This window comes from Vigna umbellata, chromosome 1 (assembly GCF_029865625.1).
Source record: "Vigna umbellata cultivar VRB3 chromosome 1, Vumbellata_1.0, whole genome shotgun sequence".
In the NCBI taxonomy this organism is placed as follows: Eukaryota; Viridiplantae; Streptophyta; class Magnoliopsida; order Fabales; family Fabaceae; genus Vigna; species Vigna umbellata.
In genome coordinates this window covers 97036729-97054584 of record NC_142165.1, presented here as the reverse complement: position 1 = coordinate 97054584, position 17856 = coordinate 97036729, and the positions used below count along the sequence as shown (strand labels likewise).

Here is a 17856-nt window from a genome sequence, read left to right as displayed (position 1 = left end):
CCCATCTATCATCTTGTGTTGTGGAGAATCTAACATTAAATATTGGAACCGGAAGATAAAGACCAGGAACCTTTGGTGCTAGGCTTGAAATCAAAGGTCCTCTTGTTGTAAGAGTTTTGACGAGGATTGTTGCATGAAGAAGAACGACCATCAATGTTTTGAAACCAATTCTTATTTTTGGGCTGAGGAGTATTAGAATTCCTAGAAGATGAAGCAAGATTATCTTGCATGAGAGTTTGATCAGTAAGCCTATGCTTATCAAAACGTTCCTCTTGAGCAAGCAACAATGTCTTCGACGTTGTAGGGGTCAAAGCGATGTGACAGAAGTGACGAAACCATCATATTCTTCGAAGAGCCCGTTTAGAATCTCATCAATGTGATCATCAATGGTGAGAGGAGATCCAATAGCAACAAGGGTATGTTTACAATCTTCTTGATATCAAGACCCACCATGATCTTAGTGAGTATGTAGACATTCATAGAGGCGAGTAACCATGCAACAAGAAGTTGGTCTTGTCGTTCGTGATTGAGAAAGTCTACACTAATATTATGATTAACACAGGACTAGCATATTTGGAAGGGGTTGGCAAGTCTTCAAGAAAACGCACGACGTTTAGACCGTGAATAGTGGCAAGGACTTTTTACTGCCACAAAAGTTGTCTTCATTGAGCTTAAGATTGATCGGAAAACACAATTAAAAAGATTATCATCATTATTAACTTCATGTTGGATTGAAAATTATTTTTGGGTAAACTACCAAATTCTTTCTTAAATAATGTGTTGTGCCAAATTTCTTACATAAATAAATTCTTAATTTTTTTGTCAATTTAGTATGTTTAACTCATCAATATTCATGTTCATTAAATTAACTACATTTGGAAGCTATTTAAAGATTAAAATGACAAAGTCATATACTCATAAAACATCCTTCTTAGTAAAAACTTTTAAAGTCTCATTATACCCGTCTTCGTATGTCAATGTCACGGATTAGCATGTGTTTTTTTTTTTTTTCTCTTAACAGACATTAAAATAAATGGGAAACATGTTTTTCGTAGCAAAAACATTCCAAGGATTCCTTCATATGTCCAAACAGGGACTTGGAACAATAATAAAAGCTTTTACAAGCCTTTAAAGAATCAATTCCATCTTTTTCTTTTACTGCACATCATCAAAATTTCTCCTGCAAACCATCATTTCAGATTTCATTTTCCGAGAAAGCCCTAAATTAATCATGAATAAAAGTTACATTAATCGTAATAAAATTATAATAATCTCTAAAATAGCATAATTAAGTTTGTTTAGACACAGCAATTTCAACGGATCCAAAATGAATGTTATGATATCTTCATCTATGCATTTTATGAGTTATGATTAGCTCAAAGCCCTCTAACATTTGATTAATGTTTAATCATATCCAATTATTTAATTAGTGCATACGAGGTCTATATTTTAAATTGTAACTAGTATGTCTCAAACCATGAACTATATAATATTTTCATTCAAGGAATACTCTATCGCGTGAGATTAGGAAATAAAATTTATATACCTCTAATTAATATTCATATATGAGTAAGTTTTAAAAGTTAAAAGTAAATTTCTAATCACTACAAAGAAATTATAAAATTATCCAAGAAATTTTATCAACGAAAATTAATTCGCTAATAAATTTAAATTATCAATAAATTTTACTAATAAATTAAAAATTATAATTATCAATAAATTTTATTAATAAATTTATATTTTAATTAATATGTTGTGGTAACGAAAAAAATTATTGCAAATGAATGGGTAGTTGAACAATCCAACCGAATTACATTTTTATATTTATGTTTAAATTTATTTAATATAATCTTATTAGAGTCGATGAAATTTAAAATTAACTAATCGAACTAAATCCAACCACACAATGATTAAAAATATTGTATCCAATAATTTTATATTTGAGTATTATTTATGTAAATCAACTTTATTAAAGAAACACTAGAAGGATTCATTTTAAGGTATTTTTTTAATAGTGTTTTTTCAAATTATTCAATTGAAGACCTGACTTAACCTTACTACAATAAAGTTACGCTCCTAAATAAAAAAAAAATTAAACTCACTCAACTCAATCTAATAAATTTAATTGAGTTAATTCGATATTATATTCAGCTCAACCAAATTCTATCTCGTATACCCATTTGGATTAACCAAGATAGATATAAATAATGTCACAAGGTATCTTATTATTTTCTAAATTTCAATAAAAAAAATGTCTACTTTTAAGGTATAAACTCAAATAATTTTTATTCTAGAATATAATCTGAACAATATTAGTATGATAAAAATTTCCAAACAATTTTACTTAAAAAAACATCAATGAAAAATCTAAGTTCAATTAAAAATATTCTTTTAAAACATTTTAATTCCAATATTCAAAACTGAAGCGCATAAATTAATAAAATCAAACTGAACAATTCTTACTGATGTTTTTCTTGTTAACTTGATTTTGTAATTAGAAGTACCAACGAATTATATAAAATGCGTATTGTATTCAAAGTAAGATTTTAAAGTTGATTTAGAATTCATAAAAAATAGTAATTGGTTTAGAGACAAATTATGTATGCATAAATTAATATAAGCAAGTACTGAGAAGAATGTATAAATAAATCCCATAATACGTCCCACGCCTTAACAGATAGGTAACTAAAACACTCGACGGTAGCAGATATACAATAAAAGTATCAGGTTTTTTTTAAAACAATATTGCACCAAATGATCCATTAGCATTCCAAAATCCCAATCCCTCGAACGCACACAAGGAGAGTAAAACAAAAAAACGGTATAAACAGTATTCGGTAGCTTTTTCCTTCGCTGAATTACTGACCCAATTAAAATTTATATTTACTCGGATTGCGCAAACGCGTGAGCATATATCATTATATTTTCCAGCCAAAATAAGAGGAAAAGGGCACCGCAGAACACACGTTCTCTCTTTGGTATCCTAATTATCCCTAGCAATAGACACGATGAAACATGTGTCAAGTATTCCATACTTGGATAAGAAACAAAATGCCATCAAATTACTAATTTTCAATCAGATACACTAGAAAAATAACAATCAACCACAGGGAACTCTATCCACGAAACCCTTTTATGCCCCCAGCCCCCCACAAAAACGGGGACACCATCTTCATCGCTCCTAGCCCTGCCGAACACATACCGACATCAGTACATACATAAATGATGTGACTACATAAGGCAAGATATCTGGAACCTACACTGCATGTACCTGAAAGCTCGGCTTAATATAGAAGCACAGTTGATGGGGTGTGTGGCTTCTGAAGGAAGACAAAAAAAGACTGCCTTACGAAAGTATCTCCACAGCTGACTAACTCAGCATGTCTAGTCATAAGATTCAAAACCACCCTGGCGTCCATAAGAGTTACCCCCACCTCGGCGTGAATGAGTTGGACCTCTCTCCCTGAATCTTCTTTCACCATGGCTACCATTTTTAGGTCTTTCAAAGTTGTCCGATTTGCCATCATCATATGCGCCAAGTGCGTGATACTCCTGATGCGTGCTTGGGCCCTGCCTCTCCCGGTTTGTAGGTTGATTATAATGTCGATTATCCTGGGTTGGTAGCTTCAAATTTCCATGTGATTCATGTCCTCTTCGAAACCGATTTTGATTCACATTTTTTCCAGACCCAGACGATGGGCGTTGGTCCTGCAAAAGATCTGGACTTGTTGGAGCCTGCTCAATTAAGGTAACAGAAGCCAGATTCGGGGAGTAGTGTTGCCTTTTTGACGGAGCATGTCTTCTCTCTTTCTTACCCTCTTGGTTAATAAAATGGGGAGCTTCCCCGGCCTTGCTTTTCTCAGAGACTGGTTGATCATAGAAAGGCTGTGAGATGTGAGCATTGGAACTCTTGCCCCGGCTCACTGGAAGAAATTCCCCGCTGTGGGTGGGATCCATTTTGTTACCTCCAACAACTACCGAGCTAACATTCTGGTCACTTGATATATTTCCTCTGTGATTACTAGATGCTTGAGATTTAGGTTGCCACTGAGACATCAAACGTTCACCCACACCTCGATTTTCTTTAGAAGCCATCCCAATATCTGGTTGACCATGCTCAGAAGATGAAATAAGGGTTTCAACTTTGTCTGCCTCCCAAGAATTTCTTTTGTTATCAACTTCACGGTTCCCTCCTGCGCCCTTGTGTCCTCTGAAAGGGGCCCGCCTCCCTCTGCCTGTTGCAGCATGATCTTTAACAGGACCTGAAGCCCAAGCAGCTGAATCATTAGAGTTAGAATTGTTAGAACCATTGATTTCACCAGTGTCACTGAAGTGCTTGGTTTGCCCTCCTTTCACAAAGCTTGCTTCAGACTTGTGATCATGATAATGCTCTGTTGGTTTCTGAACATTTGGTTCAGAGTTTGAATCATGGTCCAGTTCATCATGCACATTAGTTGATTCAGTTATATTTCGTTGCCGCCACGACCCATGTGCTTTTCCCTGCTTAGTATGCCTGCCATCTCTAATTTTAGACTCCATCCCAGAACCCACTTTTCCAACAACTGTATTGGTATGCTGAATGACTTGAGGGCCCTGTGACCCGGAATCAACTCTCCCAATGCTATCATTAGTAAGAGACTGATTGCTTGATGAAGCTAACTGTAGAATATTTCCTTGCTGAGCCATTTCTTTTGCAACAGGTTTTGGAATATATCTCTCCATTTCTGCCCTCTTATTTTTTGAATTATGCACCTGCTCCTCATTCTTTACAGGATTAACTGCCTCAGTTTTACTTTTATCCACCAATTCATCCATGATCTCACTCTTGTTCTGTGGTTTAACGGGTGCCCACATCACAGCATCAGTCCCATGGGATTTCTCTGCCGGTCTATTGGTCTGCATATTTCTTGGCATCCTACGAGAATGCTGTGATTTCCACTGGCTATTCTGTCTACCATGGGATTCCTCATTTGATGAATATCTGTGTTGCTCTGGAAACTGATTTGGATCTTTAGATAGGGGCGCCGGTTGAAGTACACCCTGTTCTAACTCAAAGTCAGAAGCCTTGGACTTGTCACCTTCAACCGAGCTTTTGGAAAGATTGGTTTCTTTTGGTATTAGTAGTACAGCCTGAGTTGAACTTTCGTCATGTTTTTGTTTGTTTTTACTATTCCTAATATTCTTCTTTTTTGGGTTTGCTGAAGACTCAACCACAGCAGCTGAATTCATGGGTAAGTCAGAGCCACAGACTGAACTAATTTCGTTTGTAACACCACCAGAAGAGAGAGAAACATCAATCCTTGCCTCATTCTCAACTTTCAGGGCAGTTGAGGTGGTAGAGACAACTTTGTCACTTGATGTTTTCTCAAAAGGAAGATTTTGCTTCTGTTTATAGTTCATTCGCTTCTGCTTTGAGGCAACATTGTTATGAGCATGCAAGGGATTAGTAGCATCAGCATTATTAATATCATGATGCAGCGCCACAACTTGATTCTGCTTCAGAATAGGCTCTTGGATAGAACTTTTAAGTGTCTCAACAGTTGGTTCGACAAGCAAGACTGGTGATTTTTCCACTCTACTAATGCTGGGTTCATTTACAGCAGAATTGACAGTTGTAGTTTTTGGCTCAGAAGGTTGCAACTCCTCTGGCTTATTATGGATGGCAGGATTTGTCACATACTCTTTCTGAGTTGAGCCATCACCTGCTTGAGATTGCTTGTTTAACTCATCCAACTTTGCAAAAGCATTCGCCTTTTGCTTTCTTGTCCATTCATCCTCTTCTTCCTGCATTTGAGGATTTGTAATATACTCTTTCTGAGTTGGTCCATCTCCTGCTTGAGATCGCTTGTTTAACTCATCCAACTTAGCAAGAGCTTTAGCCTTTTGCTTTCTTGTCCGTTCCTCCTCTTCCTCCTGCAGCTGTCTAGTCCGTTGCTTGGCTAACTCTTTCATTTTGACACGCTGATGTGTTTCAAAGTGTATCATGTAAGTACTAAATGCCAAGAGTTAAGCTAACAAGCACAGAAAGGTACCCACATTACCTGTGCATGGCTGTCACCAGAATCAGACCAGGTTTGAACAGATTCTCCAAAGTGCCTTGCTTGGTTATAGGATCCTGACCTGTCATAGGTCTGAACAGATATTTGATGATCACCCACAAGAACATGAGATGCTTCCAACTGTACACCTGATGAGGCTAAAGAATCTTCAACCACAGATTTCTTTCGCCAACCATCAGCATCTAGATTGTTTGATCTTCCTTTGTTACGATGATCACCTCTGCCTTGCATTCCATGAGCAGATTGCCTGTGAATTAGCACTTCAATACTTTTAACCAATATAAATGAACCATGATTACAGTAATAGACACCTAGTAGAAGTTTTTGCCAAACCTGGATGTGGCAGTTCCACTGGAAGACAAGGATTCAAAATTCTTTCCAGCACCAGCAGCACCCATTTCATGATGGGCAGGATTTATATTTTCTGTGGCATGAGTACGTGCTGGAAACACATCAGCACCGACAGTATTTTCCACATGGTCTATTGCAGCATTACTTGTATGAAATTTACTCCTTTGCTCCTCTCTATTTCGAGCAGATGAATTATCCCTAGCCTTTGCATTTAAACCCTCGATCTTTTGAATTAGACTGGCATCTTTTGGAGCAGATGGTTTAGGGGAGATTTCTAGCATATCTGAGGCAACAGCCTCCAATTTCCTCGCTGAATTATCATCAAGTTTTATGTTTCCTGAACTTTCAAGAGATTTGCCCTTAATGACAGAAGAACTAGATACTTTATTCTCTGAAGTCTGAGAAGAAACTTCACCATGGGTAATCGTCCTCAGATCCATATCTTCATTCTTTCTGTAGTTTGATCTCGGCTCATTCTCCCAAACAGTCATTCTAGGTTGGCCACGACCATCAGCATATAATGCATTGGTTTTCTCTGAATCCTCAAAATTTGTTGATTTATTTTTCCCATCTGATTCAGGGTGCTGCTTAAGAAGAACTCTGTATGGTCCAGCAGTATCAGGAGGATGGCCAGATTCCACTTGCTCTGAAGTCAATTGCTTCCCAGTATTACCATATCCAGCAGACCTACCATGTGCATTGCCAGGTTCAGGAGGATTTTGATTTGAGTACCTATTAAAGACAGGAGGTCCAGCAGCCATTCCCATGAAAGGAACATCTCGTTCATTTGCATTGCAATAGCCCATTGGAGGACTGTAATATCCCTCATAAGCCATTGAACCGGGATAAAACCCAGGTCTCATAGGAATGCCTGGACGAATAAAGGCATCGGCTATATGAGGCCTGTAGACATCTCCATTCTTATGGTGCCCTCGTGGTCCAGTTCCAGAGGGGGGAACTGGGGGAGGATTTGCAAGACCAGCAGGGGGCATGTGTGGACGGTAATATGGAAATGGTTCCATTGGAAAGCCACTTGGAGTAACAGGATTTCCAAATGGGGGACCACTGGGAGGACCCCTGAACCAAACACAGCCCTGAGGGTTATTTACCGGAGGACCATGCCAAGCTTCATAGTGTTGAGGAGGAATACCAGCATTAGGATAAAGCTGAGAGTTTCCCTGCCATTTCTCTATGCCTGGCCTCACACCTTCCTCATTATAAACCTGATAATCTCTCCTCCAAGAATTTACACTTTCACCCTTAATATTTGCATTTACATGATCATCTTCTGAAAAAAAAAAAAAGAGTATCAGACAAAGAACAAAAACCTAGCATCAGAAAATGGCAGAAAAAAAATTGAACCAACATTAGTTTAAAAGGCAAGAGCATGAGTACATACCAATAACAGGAGTCTCATTTATCTCTTTCCTGAGTTCAGAAGAGGAGTCAGGGTGAGCTTGAGAATTTTGGTCTGCCATTGGTTGATAAAAAAAATTATTAAAAAAATCATTGGAAAGATTGGTATTGTACCTCAAGAGACTAATGTAGTTTCTATATTGTATATTTCAAAGTAACAAACTAACAGCACTATATTGCAATATAACTATTCAACAATTAACAATAAAACCAACTTATAAACTAATGTGGCCATATGACTGTAGAAGATTAACTCCTCACTCAAAACTTACACAAATCACTCATTTTAACACACTTAAAGAGAAAAGGTGTTTAAGAGATCTTATATTAGACCTCACTGTTTTGTTGATGTTCATATACACACACATATATACATAAGGATGATAAGCTTACCACTTACGCTCAAGGAAGGAGAAAACAGAAACCCCTAGGATACCATTCTAACATGCAGATACAACACAAAAAAAGCTTTCTTTGTTATCAGAAGATAATATAAACTATTATAACACTCCACTCAAGCTAGAGCATACAGATTATATGTTCTAAGCTTGGAACACATAAATTGAATCCAATCCTCTCAAGGATTTTATCAAAATGCCTGCAAGTTGATTATAGGAGCCAAAAAACTTGAGCAAATTTCATTGGACAACAATTTTTGTGTTTTATCATTTCATGAAACAGAGGGATGGAAGCAATGCACATAGCTGCCTGATTATCATAAGTACATTCTCATTGTTAAATTTCAAAAAACTTTAGTACCTACAAATATTGTTTTATCAACACAAGTTCACAAATGAATGTTGCCAATCCCTATATTTAGTTTTTGCACTTGATAGAGAAACTGCAGTGTTTCTTGCTTTTCCAAGAAATAATATTTCCCCTAATGAAATCATATCATGCATACATCTCATCATCATGCATTGCATCTCTAATCAACCTTTACTCCTAAAGTCCATTTTCAATCTATCGTTTGCATCTTTCTCTGTTCCAAGCTCTCACATTATGTTTTTTGTGTTTTGGGTACTCGTGCCCACTCTTTATGTTTGGGTCTCCATAGCCATCTTTTTATACATTGGGCATCTAAGTTGTGTTTCTTGCTTTTTCAAGAAATCATGCTTCCTCCAATAAAAACACAATATCCAATTCAATAGTGAAACATTTGTCTAAAGGAGACCCAGCCCAATCATCGACAAAATATCCATACTGGGTACTTCCTTTATGTTCATACAGTAGACCCTGTCCTAGACCTATTTTGAGATACCTGAGAATGGTATGATCAATGCAAGGAGCCTACATAAACCGACTCACCAAATCAATTGCAAAAGTTAGGTTAGGATTAGAAATAGTAAGATAAATAAGTTTTCCCTCAAGGATCTTGTACCTCTAAGGATATGAAGAGGGCTCACTTTGTTAATTTCTTATTTGGATCCACAGAACTATCAACCAGTTTACAATCAATCATTCTTATTTCTTTCAAGATATCCAACACAGTTACCTTCTTTTGATTGAGACACTTCAATGCCAAGGAAGTGTTCTAGACTTCCAAGATCTTGGGTTTGAAAGTGTTTGCACAAATGTTGCTTTAGCTGAATAATTTTGGAGGCATCATTTCCGGTAATAACTAGATATACATGTCTTCCAAGTCATGTATGACAATCAAAGACTAAATTATTTACTTCCCTAGGTTTCATCCCAATGATCTGAATAACATGATTGCACTATCTAAACCAAGCACATTGAGATTGCTTGAGATCAAAGGGACCATTACAATATACAAACCAATTCTAACTCCCCACGATCAACAAAACTAGGAGGTTTCCCCATGTAACGGTTCCACCAAATCACCATAAAAAAAGTATTCTTAATATCCAACAGATGAGAGGCCAATGGTAAAGAGCTGCCACAGCAAAGGGATGTACAATTGTCATTTAGAATATCATTGTAACCTAGACCATATATCTAAGTATATTCTCAATCAACCTCACCATTGGCCAAACTTTAAAACCATACACCCATTTACAACCAATTGTTTTCTGCCCAAGTGGTAGAAGAACTAAGTCCCATGTTCAAGAGCCTACAAATCAGCAATCATGGTTTATCGCCATCTAGGATGATCAAGTGCCTCAATCACATTTTTTGGAATGGTAGATATGAGACAGAAAACAAATGAAAACTAGGAAGGGACTGCCCTATGATAGCTTAACAAATTGTAAATAGGATGAGGGAATGAGTATGGTTTTGGAAAGCAATGGGCCAACTGGAATCTATATTATCAGTAGTAACAATATTGAGTGATGATAGCAAAGGACTTGAAGAGGACTCACCATGCAATATGGGACCAGTTACTTGTGGCCTACGTTGGTAAGTGATGAAAGGCATCAATGATGATTCGAGTGGGTTTGATGTAGTAGAGGGTTCAACTACTGAAATGGGTGAGACTTGTTGGATAGAGTCGACTTTGTGAGGGGACAAAGATAAGAAATATCTCCCTTTCAAAAAAAGGTCACAATTGTCAACATTTAGTACTTCTGTGTTTCAGAAGGACAACAAACAATACCCTTTTCGGAGACGAGAATATCCTAGGAAGACATATTTGATAGCTCTAATTGATAGCAACTTGAAATTAAGGTTCATTTGGAAACATAATGGAATAAGTAACTTTAATATCAACGGACGAAGAAGGCATTCTATTGATAAGAAAACAAGCAATGAGATTGGCATCACCCAAGAGATATGCAGGTATACTTGCACCAACTAATACGGTGTGCACAGTTTCAATCAGGTGTGTGTGTAAGAATGAGAAGCTTACAACATAAGCTTAAGGAAAGAGAAAATAAGAAACCCCTAGGATAGGCTACATATAGATACAACACAAAACAACTTTGTTCAAAATATAATATAGACTATTCTAACAAGCACATAGTGGACATAAAATAATATGTATTCATAAAATATAAGTGAATCATCTTCCAACCATTCCCAAATTACACTTACAAAGGAATATAGTATAAAGGAATTCTGATTACAAAACCAGAGGACAAGTGCACAGCCAAATAACCACACACATTAAAAACTTTAAGGGGAATAATTGATATCGCTTTACAACATAAGCATAAAAAGTCCTAGAAATTAAGTTAAAACCATTTTATTGAAATTAGGTAACCAGTAAATACTAAATGTGTTCTGAATTTAAGAAAATGCAAAACTAAACTCCATAAAAGAACATATACTCCAATTAATAAAGCATAAAGCAATCACCGTAATAGTTATAGAGAGTATGATTGTATGATGATACCTTGCAGCTCAGAATTCAGAACAGACTTATCTTTATCAGAACCAAGGGTTGGAAAGTCTCCAGAGCTTAGAGAAAATTCTTCATTCTTGGGTTGTGTAACACCCTGCATTTGTACAATTGCAACAAACTATTATCAGCGGCAGGGATAGCAATCTCTGAGAAATAAAAGCATACATGGACAGTTGGATCTAAGAATACAAGGAAAAGACACCTAGTTTGATTGTATTCCAAATTATAATGTATATACATGATGTTTGGAATATATACAACCAGGTCTTAACAAGAAAATTAGTCACAGAACTATACTCCACAACAAGGTGTGGACCATCCCCAAACCAACAAAAAATGTGGGTAGGAAATGGAATGTCTTTTTCCAATGTAAAATTCCAGTGACAATCACTATAAGACCGGACATCTTAATCACTAGATTAAATCTGTAAACACAAACAATGAATACCAAAAGAATACATTTAAAAATTCTTCAAAAGTAAATAATAGTGGTACTCAAGTTTTAAGCAGAAGCCTACCAGTTTTTCTGTAGTCCTAGCAGCATTCCAGGCACCTGAATTTTCAGTCAAGGGTTCAGCAAATCGAGATAGCTGAGAGCTTCCAGGTCTAGTTTCTGCACTCCGAGGACGCAATGATGTCAATGAAGACTGAGTTTTTGACAGTACCCCAGATGCTGATGAAGGCCGAGAATTTGTGCCCCATGAATTAGCAGTAGGCTCAAGAACCCTATCACTGCCAGCAGTAGAAGGTCGTGTGCCACTTCCACCAGATGATGGACGGGCACTGAGGTGACTGGGTGAACTAGCACCACCATCAGTTTTTGGGGACAGAGAAGAAGAACCCCATGCATTAGATGTAGAAGATGATGATCTACTACCCCAGCTGAGTGTACCCCTAATAAAAGATCAGATAAGCAACCATAATCCAAAACTAGAAGAAGGCATCAGAAAAAGTCATAGCATTTGGGTTTATAGAATATATACTCACTTGGGAACAATCTCCACGTTTGGGTCGAGACCATGATTTTCTAACCTTCAGAAAATTAAGAGGTAAATTTTTTCAGATGGCACCCAATCAGAGTTAGTTAACTGAAAAGTTAAAAGTGTTCAGCCAGAACATAAATACCTCTGACTAGGTAAGTTGATAGGTTTTGGAACTGCAACTTTCCCTAAAACAGTCATACCACCTCTTCTGGAAGAGGAGGCCCATCTGCAACAGCATTATCATATCATCAATGTCATTTTTTTTTATCACTTAATAAGTTAATATATTTATAATTCATGTGCACATTGAGGGGAAACATGATAATGGATAAGATACTGGCATATGGCCTTAGTAAAATAGCAAGGCATGATGGGACTTAGAACAACTACTGGGTTTGTGCAGAATGCTAAAAAAAACATGTCTGAATTCCATATACTTCATTACAAAAGGTAGTGAAATGGTACAAGGGATATTTTTATACTGAGTCCGCAAGTGAGCAGTTAGATATGTTGGTTTCTGGTCTTAGTGTTCAATCAACTTAACAATGGAACCAAATTGCCATATCTTAAGGGGGGAAAACACCATTCGATTTTACTTCAGAAACCCTTATGAGACCACAGGACCTGCATACTGCCCAAACTTCTCACCACCAGTTCACTTTAGTGACTTCAAAAGCACTCAAATTTAAACATACCTCCGTTCCCCACTCAACATGCTTGAAGTCATAGTCTAGTTGCTGCCACACGGTCATCCAATCCTAATTGAAAGGCCTGCTTAGGAGAGCCAAAGAAACATAATTCAATTAATAAAAAGGCATATTGTAATGATTTCATACATGATCAGAATTTAAGATGTATTTTAAATTATAATGCCAACATTAAACCAGTGAACATTTAGTAGATGTATCAATTTTAAGGGAATCATGTGAGCTATACAACTAGTAACTTTAAAATGTCTGAACTAGCAGCAGCAAATTCACAACAGCCTCTTCCGTACTCAATTAGAATACAGTTCTAATTTTAGGATGCCGTTCATCTATAACATCATTCTAATACAAGCATTTCAGGCAGTTATAAAGGTCATTCAAATTCTAATTTTCAACGGCAGCTTAACACATTGCTATCTTATTATTTTCTCCATTTATTACCAAATCTAACATGTCTCCAAATGGAGCTGAGCCAATGAATAAAAAATGTTAAGAATGCACAGGTCAACCACTGGTGGTTTTAGGTAAGATTATCAACTCGCATGAAATTTAGACTCTTCTAAAACACAAGGAACAGTTTAAAGGATCCCGTCAATTCTTTTTGCCATCAAAATAGCAGCAAAATACATGTGTATCAACAATCAAATTTCCAATGAACAATTATAACTTTTCATTTTACTCAATCGACCAATCAGATGAAATAATATCCATGTTTGCAGTTAGCCCATCCACCTCGTGTAGAAATGCTGTATTAAGGGTTTCTAATCATATTTTCCACCAGTGCAATATCACACTGCTATATTCAAAGTTGAAACAACTACAAAAAGAAGCTGATATTCATGCAATGAATCAAACAACACAAAACAGCTTTTTCTTCTGATCATGATCACTCACTATTTGTTTATAGCTCCACTTCACAAACATAGGTATAACCCTTTTTTACAATCACAACTCACAACCATGTGTCCATACCAAGCCTATCAGATAACATTCCAAAAGCCCATTAACAAATCAATTCCACCACAACAAATCATGCGCCAATTCCATAGTAGTTATCTTATCAGCAAACCAGAGATCCAAAAGCAGAGGTAACAAGAGCAACACAAACTTTAAACAACGAGCGCTCCTCAACAATGCTATCACAGGCAAGTTACGCCCAAAAATCACACATGCGCAACATCTTCAAAAACCGAGAAAACGGTCCAAACGAGGTTCACAGGCACAATCACCATAAAAAGGCATTTAATCATTATATTCCTCAAAGTAAAAAATATATACAAACAAACGATTGTACAAAATACACTTTCGCGACAAAAACATATTTTACACCGCCCCATTTAATATCCCGCAATAGAAGAAAAAAAAAACAATGCATATAAAATCCCACAGCAGTTAAAGTTACAGTTGCAAAAATGCCAGTTCTAATCCCCCACGAAATACGTGTTTTTTCCTTCCTTTCCCCGTAATCAATCGCGGATGAATTAGAGTTGGAAGTGGAAACGAAAGTGTACCGCATACAGTGGAAAATCCGTGGCCTCGGAGAAACCCTAGCGAAGCAATTGCAGAAAGCTGCGAAGAAAAGGAAAGATAAAAGGAGACGAATATACGTTCAATAGGTTAGGGGAATTTCGCGGAAGGTGTTGAATGAGGTTGAGAAAGAGAGATCTGAGAGAGTTAGAGGCGATGGGTTTCGGATCGGAGAGGGAGAAGGGTACACGAGTGAACGAGAACGAAAATGAGAAAATAAGAGAGAGAAAGAGAGAGCTGAAAGACGTAACAGTTGAGTTACCTTACCATCCGTGAGAAAATTGTTTATTCATATAGATGTAGGCCCAACCTACAAATTACATTAATTTATTATCTTTATCTTACATGTAGATCAAAGAGTCTACAAAATTTATCAAAAAAATCAACAGTAAAATAATATTGTATTTCGTATAATATAGAACTTGTGTGAGGAGTCCGTTATTTATATCTTAAAAAAAAAACTTTAAATTCAAAATTAATTTTAATTTCAGAAAAATATTTTAATATTGTTACTAATTATGGCTTAGTGAAAATATTTTCTGCTCACAAATAATAGAGTTTGTTGCAAAATTCAAAAGTGGAACGAGTAAAATAAACCCACTTTACAAAAGTATATAAATTAATTTGGATTAGAAATATGATTTCATTTACAAAACAGATCATTTAAAGGGCTTTTTTTAGGGGGGGTTTACTTTTTGTCTTTGATTTTATTTTATTAAAAAAATGAGTGGACAAAAAACTAAAAGAGTCCTGGGGAGTGAAAAGATGTTAAAAGTATATATGAATAATTTTATTATTCGTAGCAGTCAAGTATGGCTTGAATCGTTTTACTCAGATGTGTAATGTGTTGTTTAAATATTAAGATTCCAATTCAAAGCAGATATTACTAAAAAAATGTATAGTTTAACATGAACCGTACTTTAAGAAATATGCTTCTTTCTAGTAGTACCAGTTACCAAGAGAGAATATACCATAAATAAAATAAAATAAAACCACATTAATTGTTATTTATTTTATATAAATATTAGATAAATGTGGTCGATTAATTATTAATGAAAATATAAGGTTAAACAAACATTAATTATTTTATATGATAATTCATTCACTCGGATAATAACCATCTTAAAAATCTTATTCACAGTAATTTTTTATTGGTCAAGAATATATAAATATTTACACTGACAACATTGTATAGTTATAAACTCTATAAATATTATGTCTATAAAAAATTAATATTTGATCATCTATGAAACTAAAATAAAATATTATTTATTTCAGCCTTTAATTGAAAAAAAAATTACTGAAATTCTGTTTCTTTGATTTGTAGTGTCTCTAAAAAAAGTGTTCCCAAGCCATTTGAAGAGCAAAACAAGCCAAAATACTAACACCTATTTTTTTTTCTTTAATATGTATCCTTTCACATAAACACGTACACCGCATAAAATATATCATCCAATAAATTAAATAAATTAAAGATTCAACCAAACCTAAATTTAATTATCATTCATAAATCATTTTGCACACTTATATTAGCGCCCGAGTTAGTATGCGCCTTTCATTCAAGGGTTTATCAATTGTTTATTATTATTATTATTATTATATATATATATATATATATATATTCAATTTATTTAATAACTAAAAGAATATTTTTTCTGTTATATTTTTAAAATCCAAGATAATGAAACAACAATAACTCAACAAACTTTCATAATTAAATCTTTCATAATTTGTAATTTAAAAAATATTTTAAGTTTTTACAAATATATTATCAGCAATTATTATAAAATTATACCTTTAAAAATAAAAATAATTAAATTCTAAAATGTAAAACTAATAGGAATATATAACTTTTATTATCTATACGAAGATTTTTTTTTTATACACGATTTTTTTTCAATTTTACTCCTCAAATAATTATATTTTAAAATTTTAAAACTAAAATCATTATCTTATAACTTGTACCTTATTGGTGATCATTTACTTAAGTTAAATTATTTTTTAAATTAAAATAATTATTTTACTATTTTATCTTTAATGATCATTTATTAAATTTATCGTTTTTTAAATTAATATAATTCTCTATAACAATAAAAAAACTAATAAACATATAATCACTTTTATTAACTACTGATTCCTTATAAAGTATATTAATTATATAGTCACTTGTTTCTCTTGAAAGTGGCTGATGCTATAATGGATGGATGTATTTGACCATTGTAAAAACAAATAATTTCTATTACTTGAAAACTATTCATTGAGCTATTGTAATGTCAGTAAATATAATAACCACTTAAATAATTTAATTTTATAAATATATCTAAAAGAAAATTGATATGTCTGACACCATTAATTGTAGAACTTGAAGTAATGTTTTCTTTATTGACCATATATTCATGAAAAAATTGTGAATGAATAATTTTAATACTTTTTTTGGAAATTAGATCATAGATAAATATTATTTTTAAATAAATTTTAACATGTTATATATTCATGAAACATTTTTTCTAATTTATCGAAATCTCAATTAAAATTTATCTAATTTATTTATTTATTCATTTCTTTATTTGTCTTATCACATAAGCAAAAGAAATTTAGGAGTCTCCTCCATCTAGTGGGTCAATTATTTTATTTTTTTTTATTTTTAAGATTTTAGACATTCACCAATTATAGAGGAAATTTTGAATACATTTCATTTGAATGTGATTAATGTTTTGTTTGGTTCAGGAAAGAAAGATAAATAAAAGAAAATGAGTAGATAATTGTTTAATCGATTGTTAGGAAAATGAAAAACAATAAAGAGAAAGGAAAGAAATATATTATTCGGGAGAACACGTCAATGACATAGATAAAGGGTATAATATTTATTTTTCTCAAATTGGAGAGAACCACCTCATCTTTGATACCGAAAGATTTTACATCTATTTTATCAAAAATATTACTTTGGAACATTGATTTTCCAAAAAAAAAAGACTCTACCCAAAAATAACTAAGAATATTTTTATGTTATATTTAAAAAAAATAGATCATAAAAAGTTGTGACTCGATATGTTAATCCTAATGCCTCAACCCAAACCAATTTCTAGGTCTAAATTATTTTCTTTAGATAGCACCAATTTGATAGAATTAAATTTCTATGCTAAAAGTGACAGTGGTGGAAGACAAATCAATCCATGCAACCTAACTTGTTTTCGATGACTAGAATTAGTCATATAGAAAGTCTTGATTCAAGTTAGTTTATAAAGTGTAAAAATAAAAACCTTATAAAATTCCAATGTTCTCTGAGTTAAACTCCTAAACAAACTCAACCAAGATTGACCCTTTATGTTCTTATAATTACAAAGTGTTTCCTTTCATTAGTGGTTCTCACATAGCTTTGCTTGACAACAAACAAGGTTTAAAACTGTGAAACACATTGCATGATTGCAAACTGAATTGTCAAAACAATCACAACCACGACTTAAAACATTCAATTTTGCTAGCAAGCCAAAAATAATGCATCTAGAACA

At 34.3% G+C, this 17856-nt stretch overlaps 1 protein-coding gene across 3 annotated transcripts; it reads right to left on the bottom strand.

Moving 5' to 3' along the window:
* Nucleotides 1–2892: 2892 nt before the first annotated feature.
* On the bottom strand, nt 2893–14606 carry MOS1 (modifier of snc1). Of its 3 annotated transcripts, none has more exons than XM_047295912.2 (11): nt 14332–14606; nt 12809–12884; nt 12256–12339; nt 12118–12162; nt 11649–12024; nt 11122–11224; nt 7810–7881; nt 6393–7698; nt 6042–6306; nt 3272–5961; nt 2893–3187 (listed from the first exon to the last, which is right to left on the bottom strand). In XM_047295912.2, exons 2-10 carry the CDS (start codon nt 12838–12840, stop codon nt 3385–3387), a joined length of 4860 nt encoding a protein of 1619 aa, XP_047151868.2. In that variant the 5' UTR covers nt 12841–12884; nt 14332–14606; the 3' UTR covers nt 2893–3187; nt 3272–3384. The 3 variants fall into 3 exon arrangements, with proteins under 3 accessions (XP_047151868.2, XP_087961099.1, XP_087961098.1); XM_088104973.1 differs by having other exon boundaries at nt 6393–7695; XM_088104972.1 differs by having other exon boundaries at nt 14339–14606.
* Between the last annotated feature and the right edge of the window lie 3250 nt (nt 14607–17856).

Bases quoted from the DNA above. Each gene is read 5' to 3' on its own strand.
- MOS1 (XM_047295912.2), bottom strand. From the start codon at position 12,840: ATGACTTCAAGCATGTTGAGTGGGGAACGGAG. The intron at 11,225-11,648 runs GTAGGCTTCTGC...GTACAAATGCAG, and splicing joins CTAGGACTACAGAAAAACTG to GGTGTTACACAACCCAAGAA. The intron at 7,882-11,121 runs GTATCATCATAC...AACCAATGGCAG, and splicing joins TCTGAATTCTGAGCTGCAAG to ACCAAAATTCTCAAGCTCAC.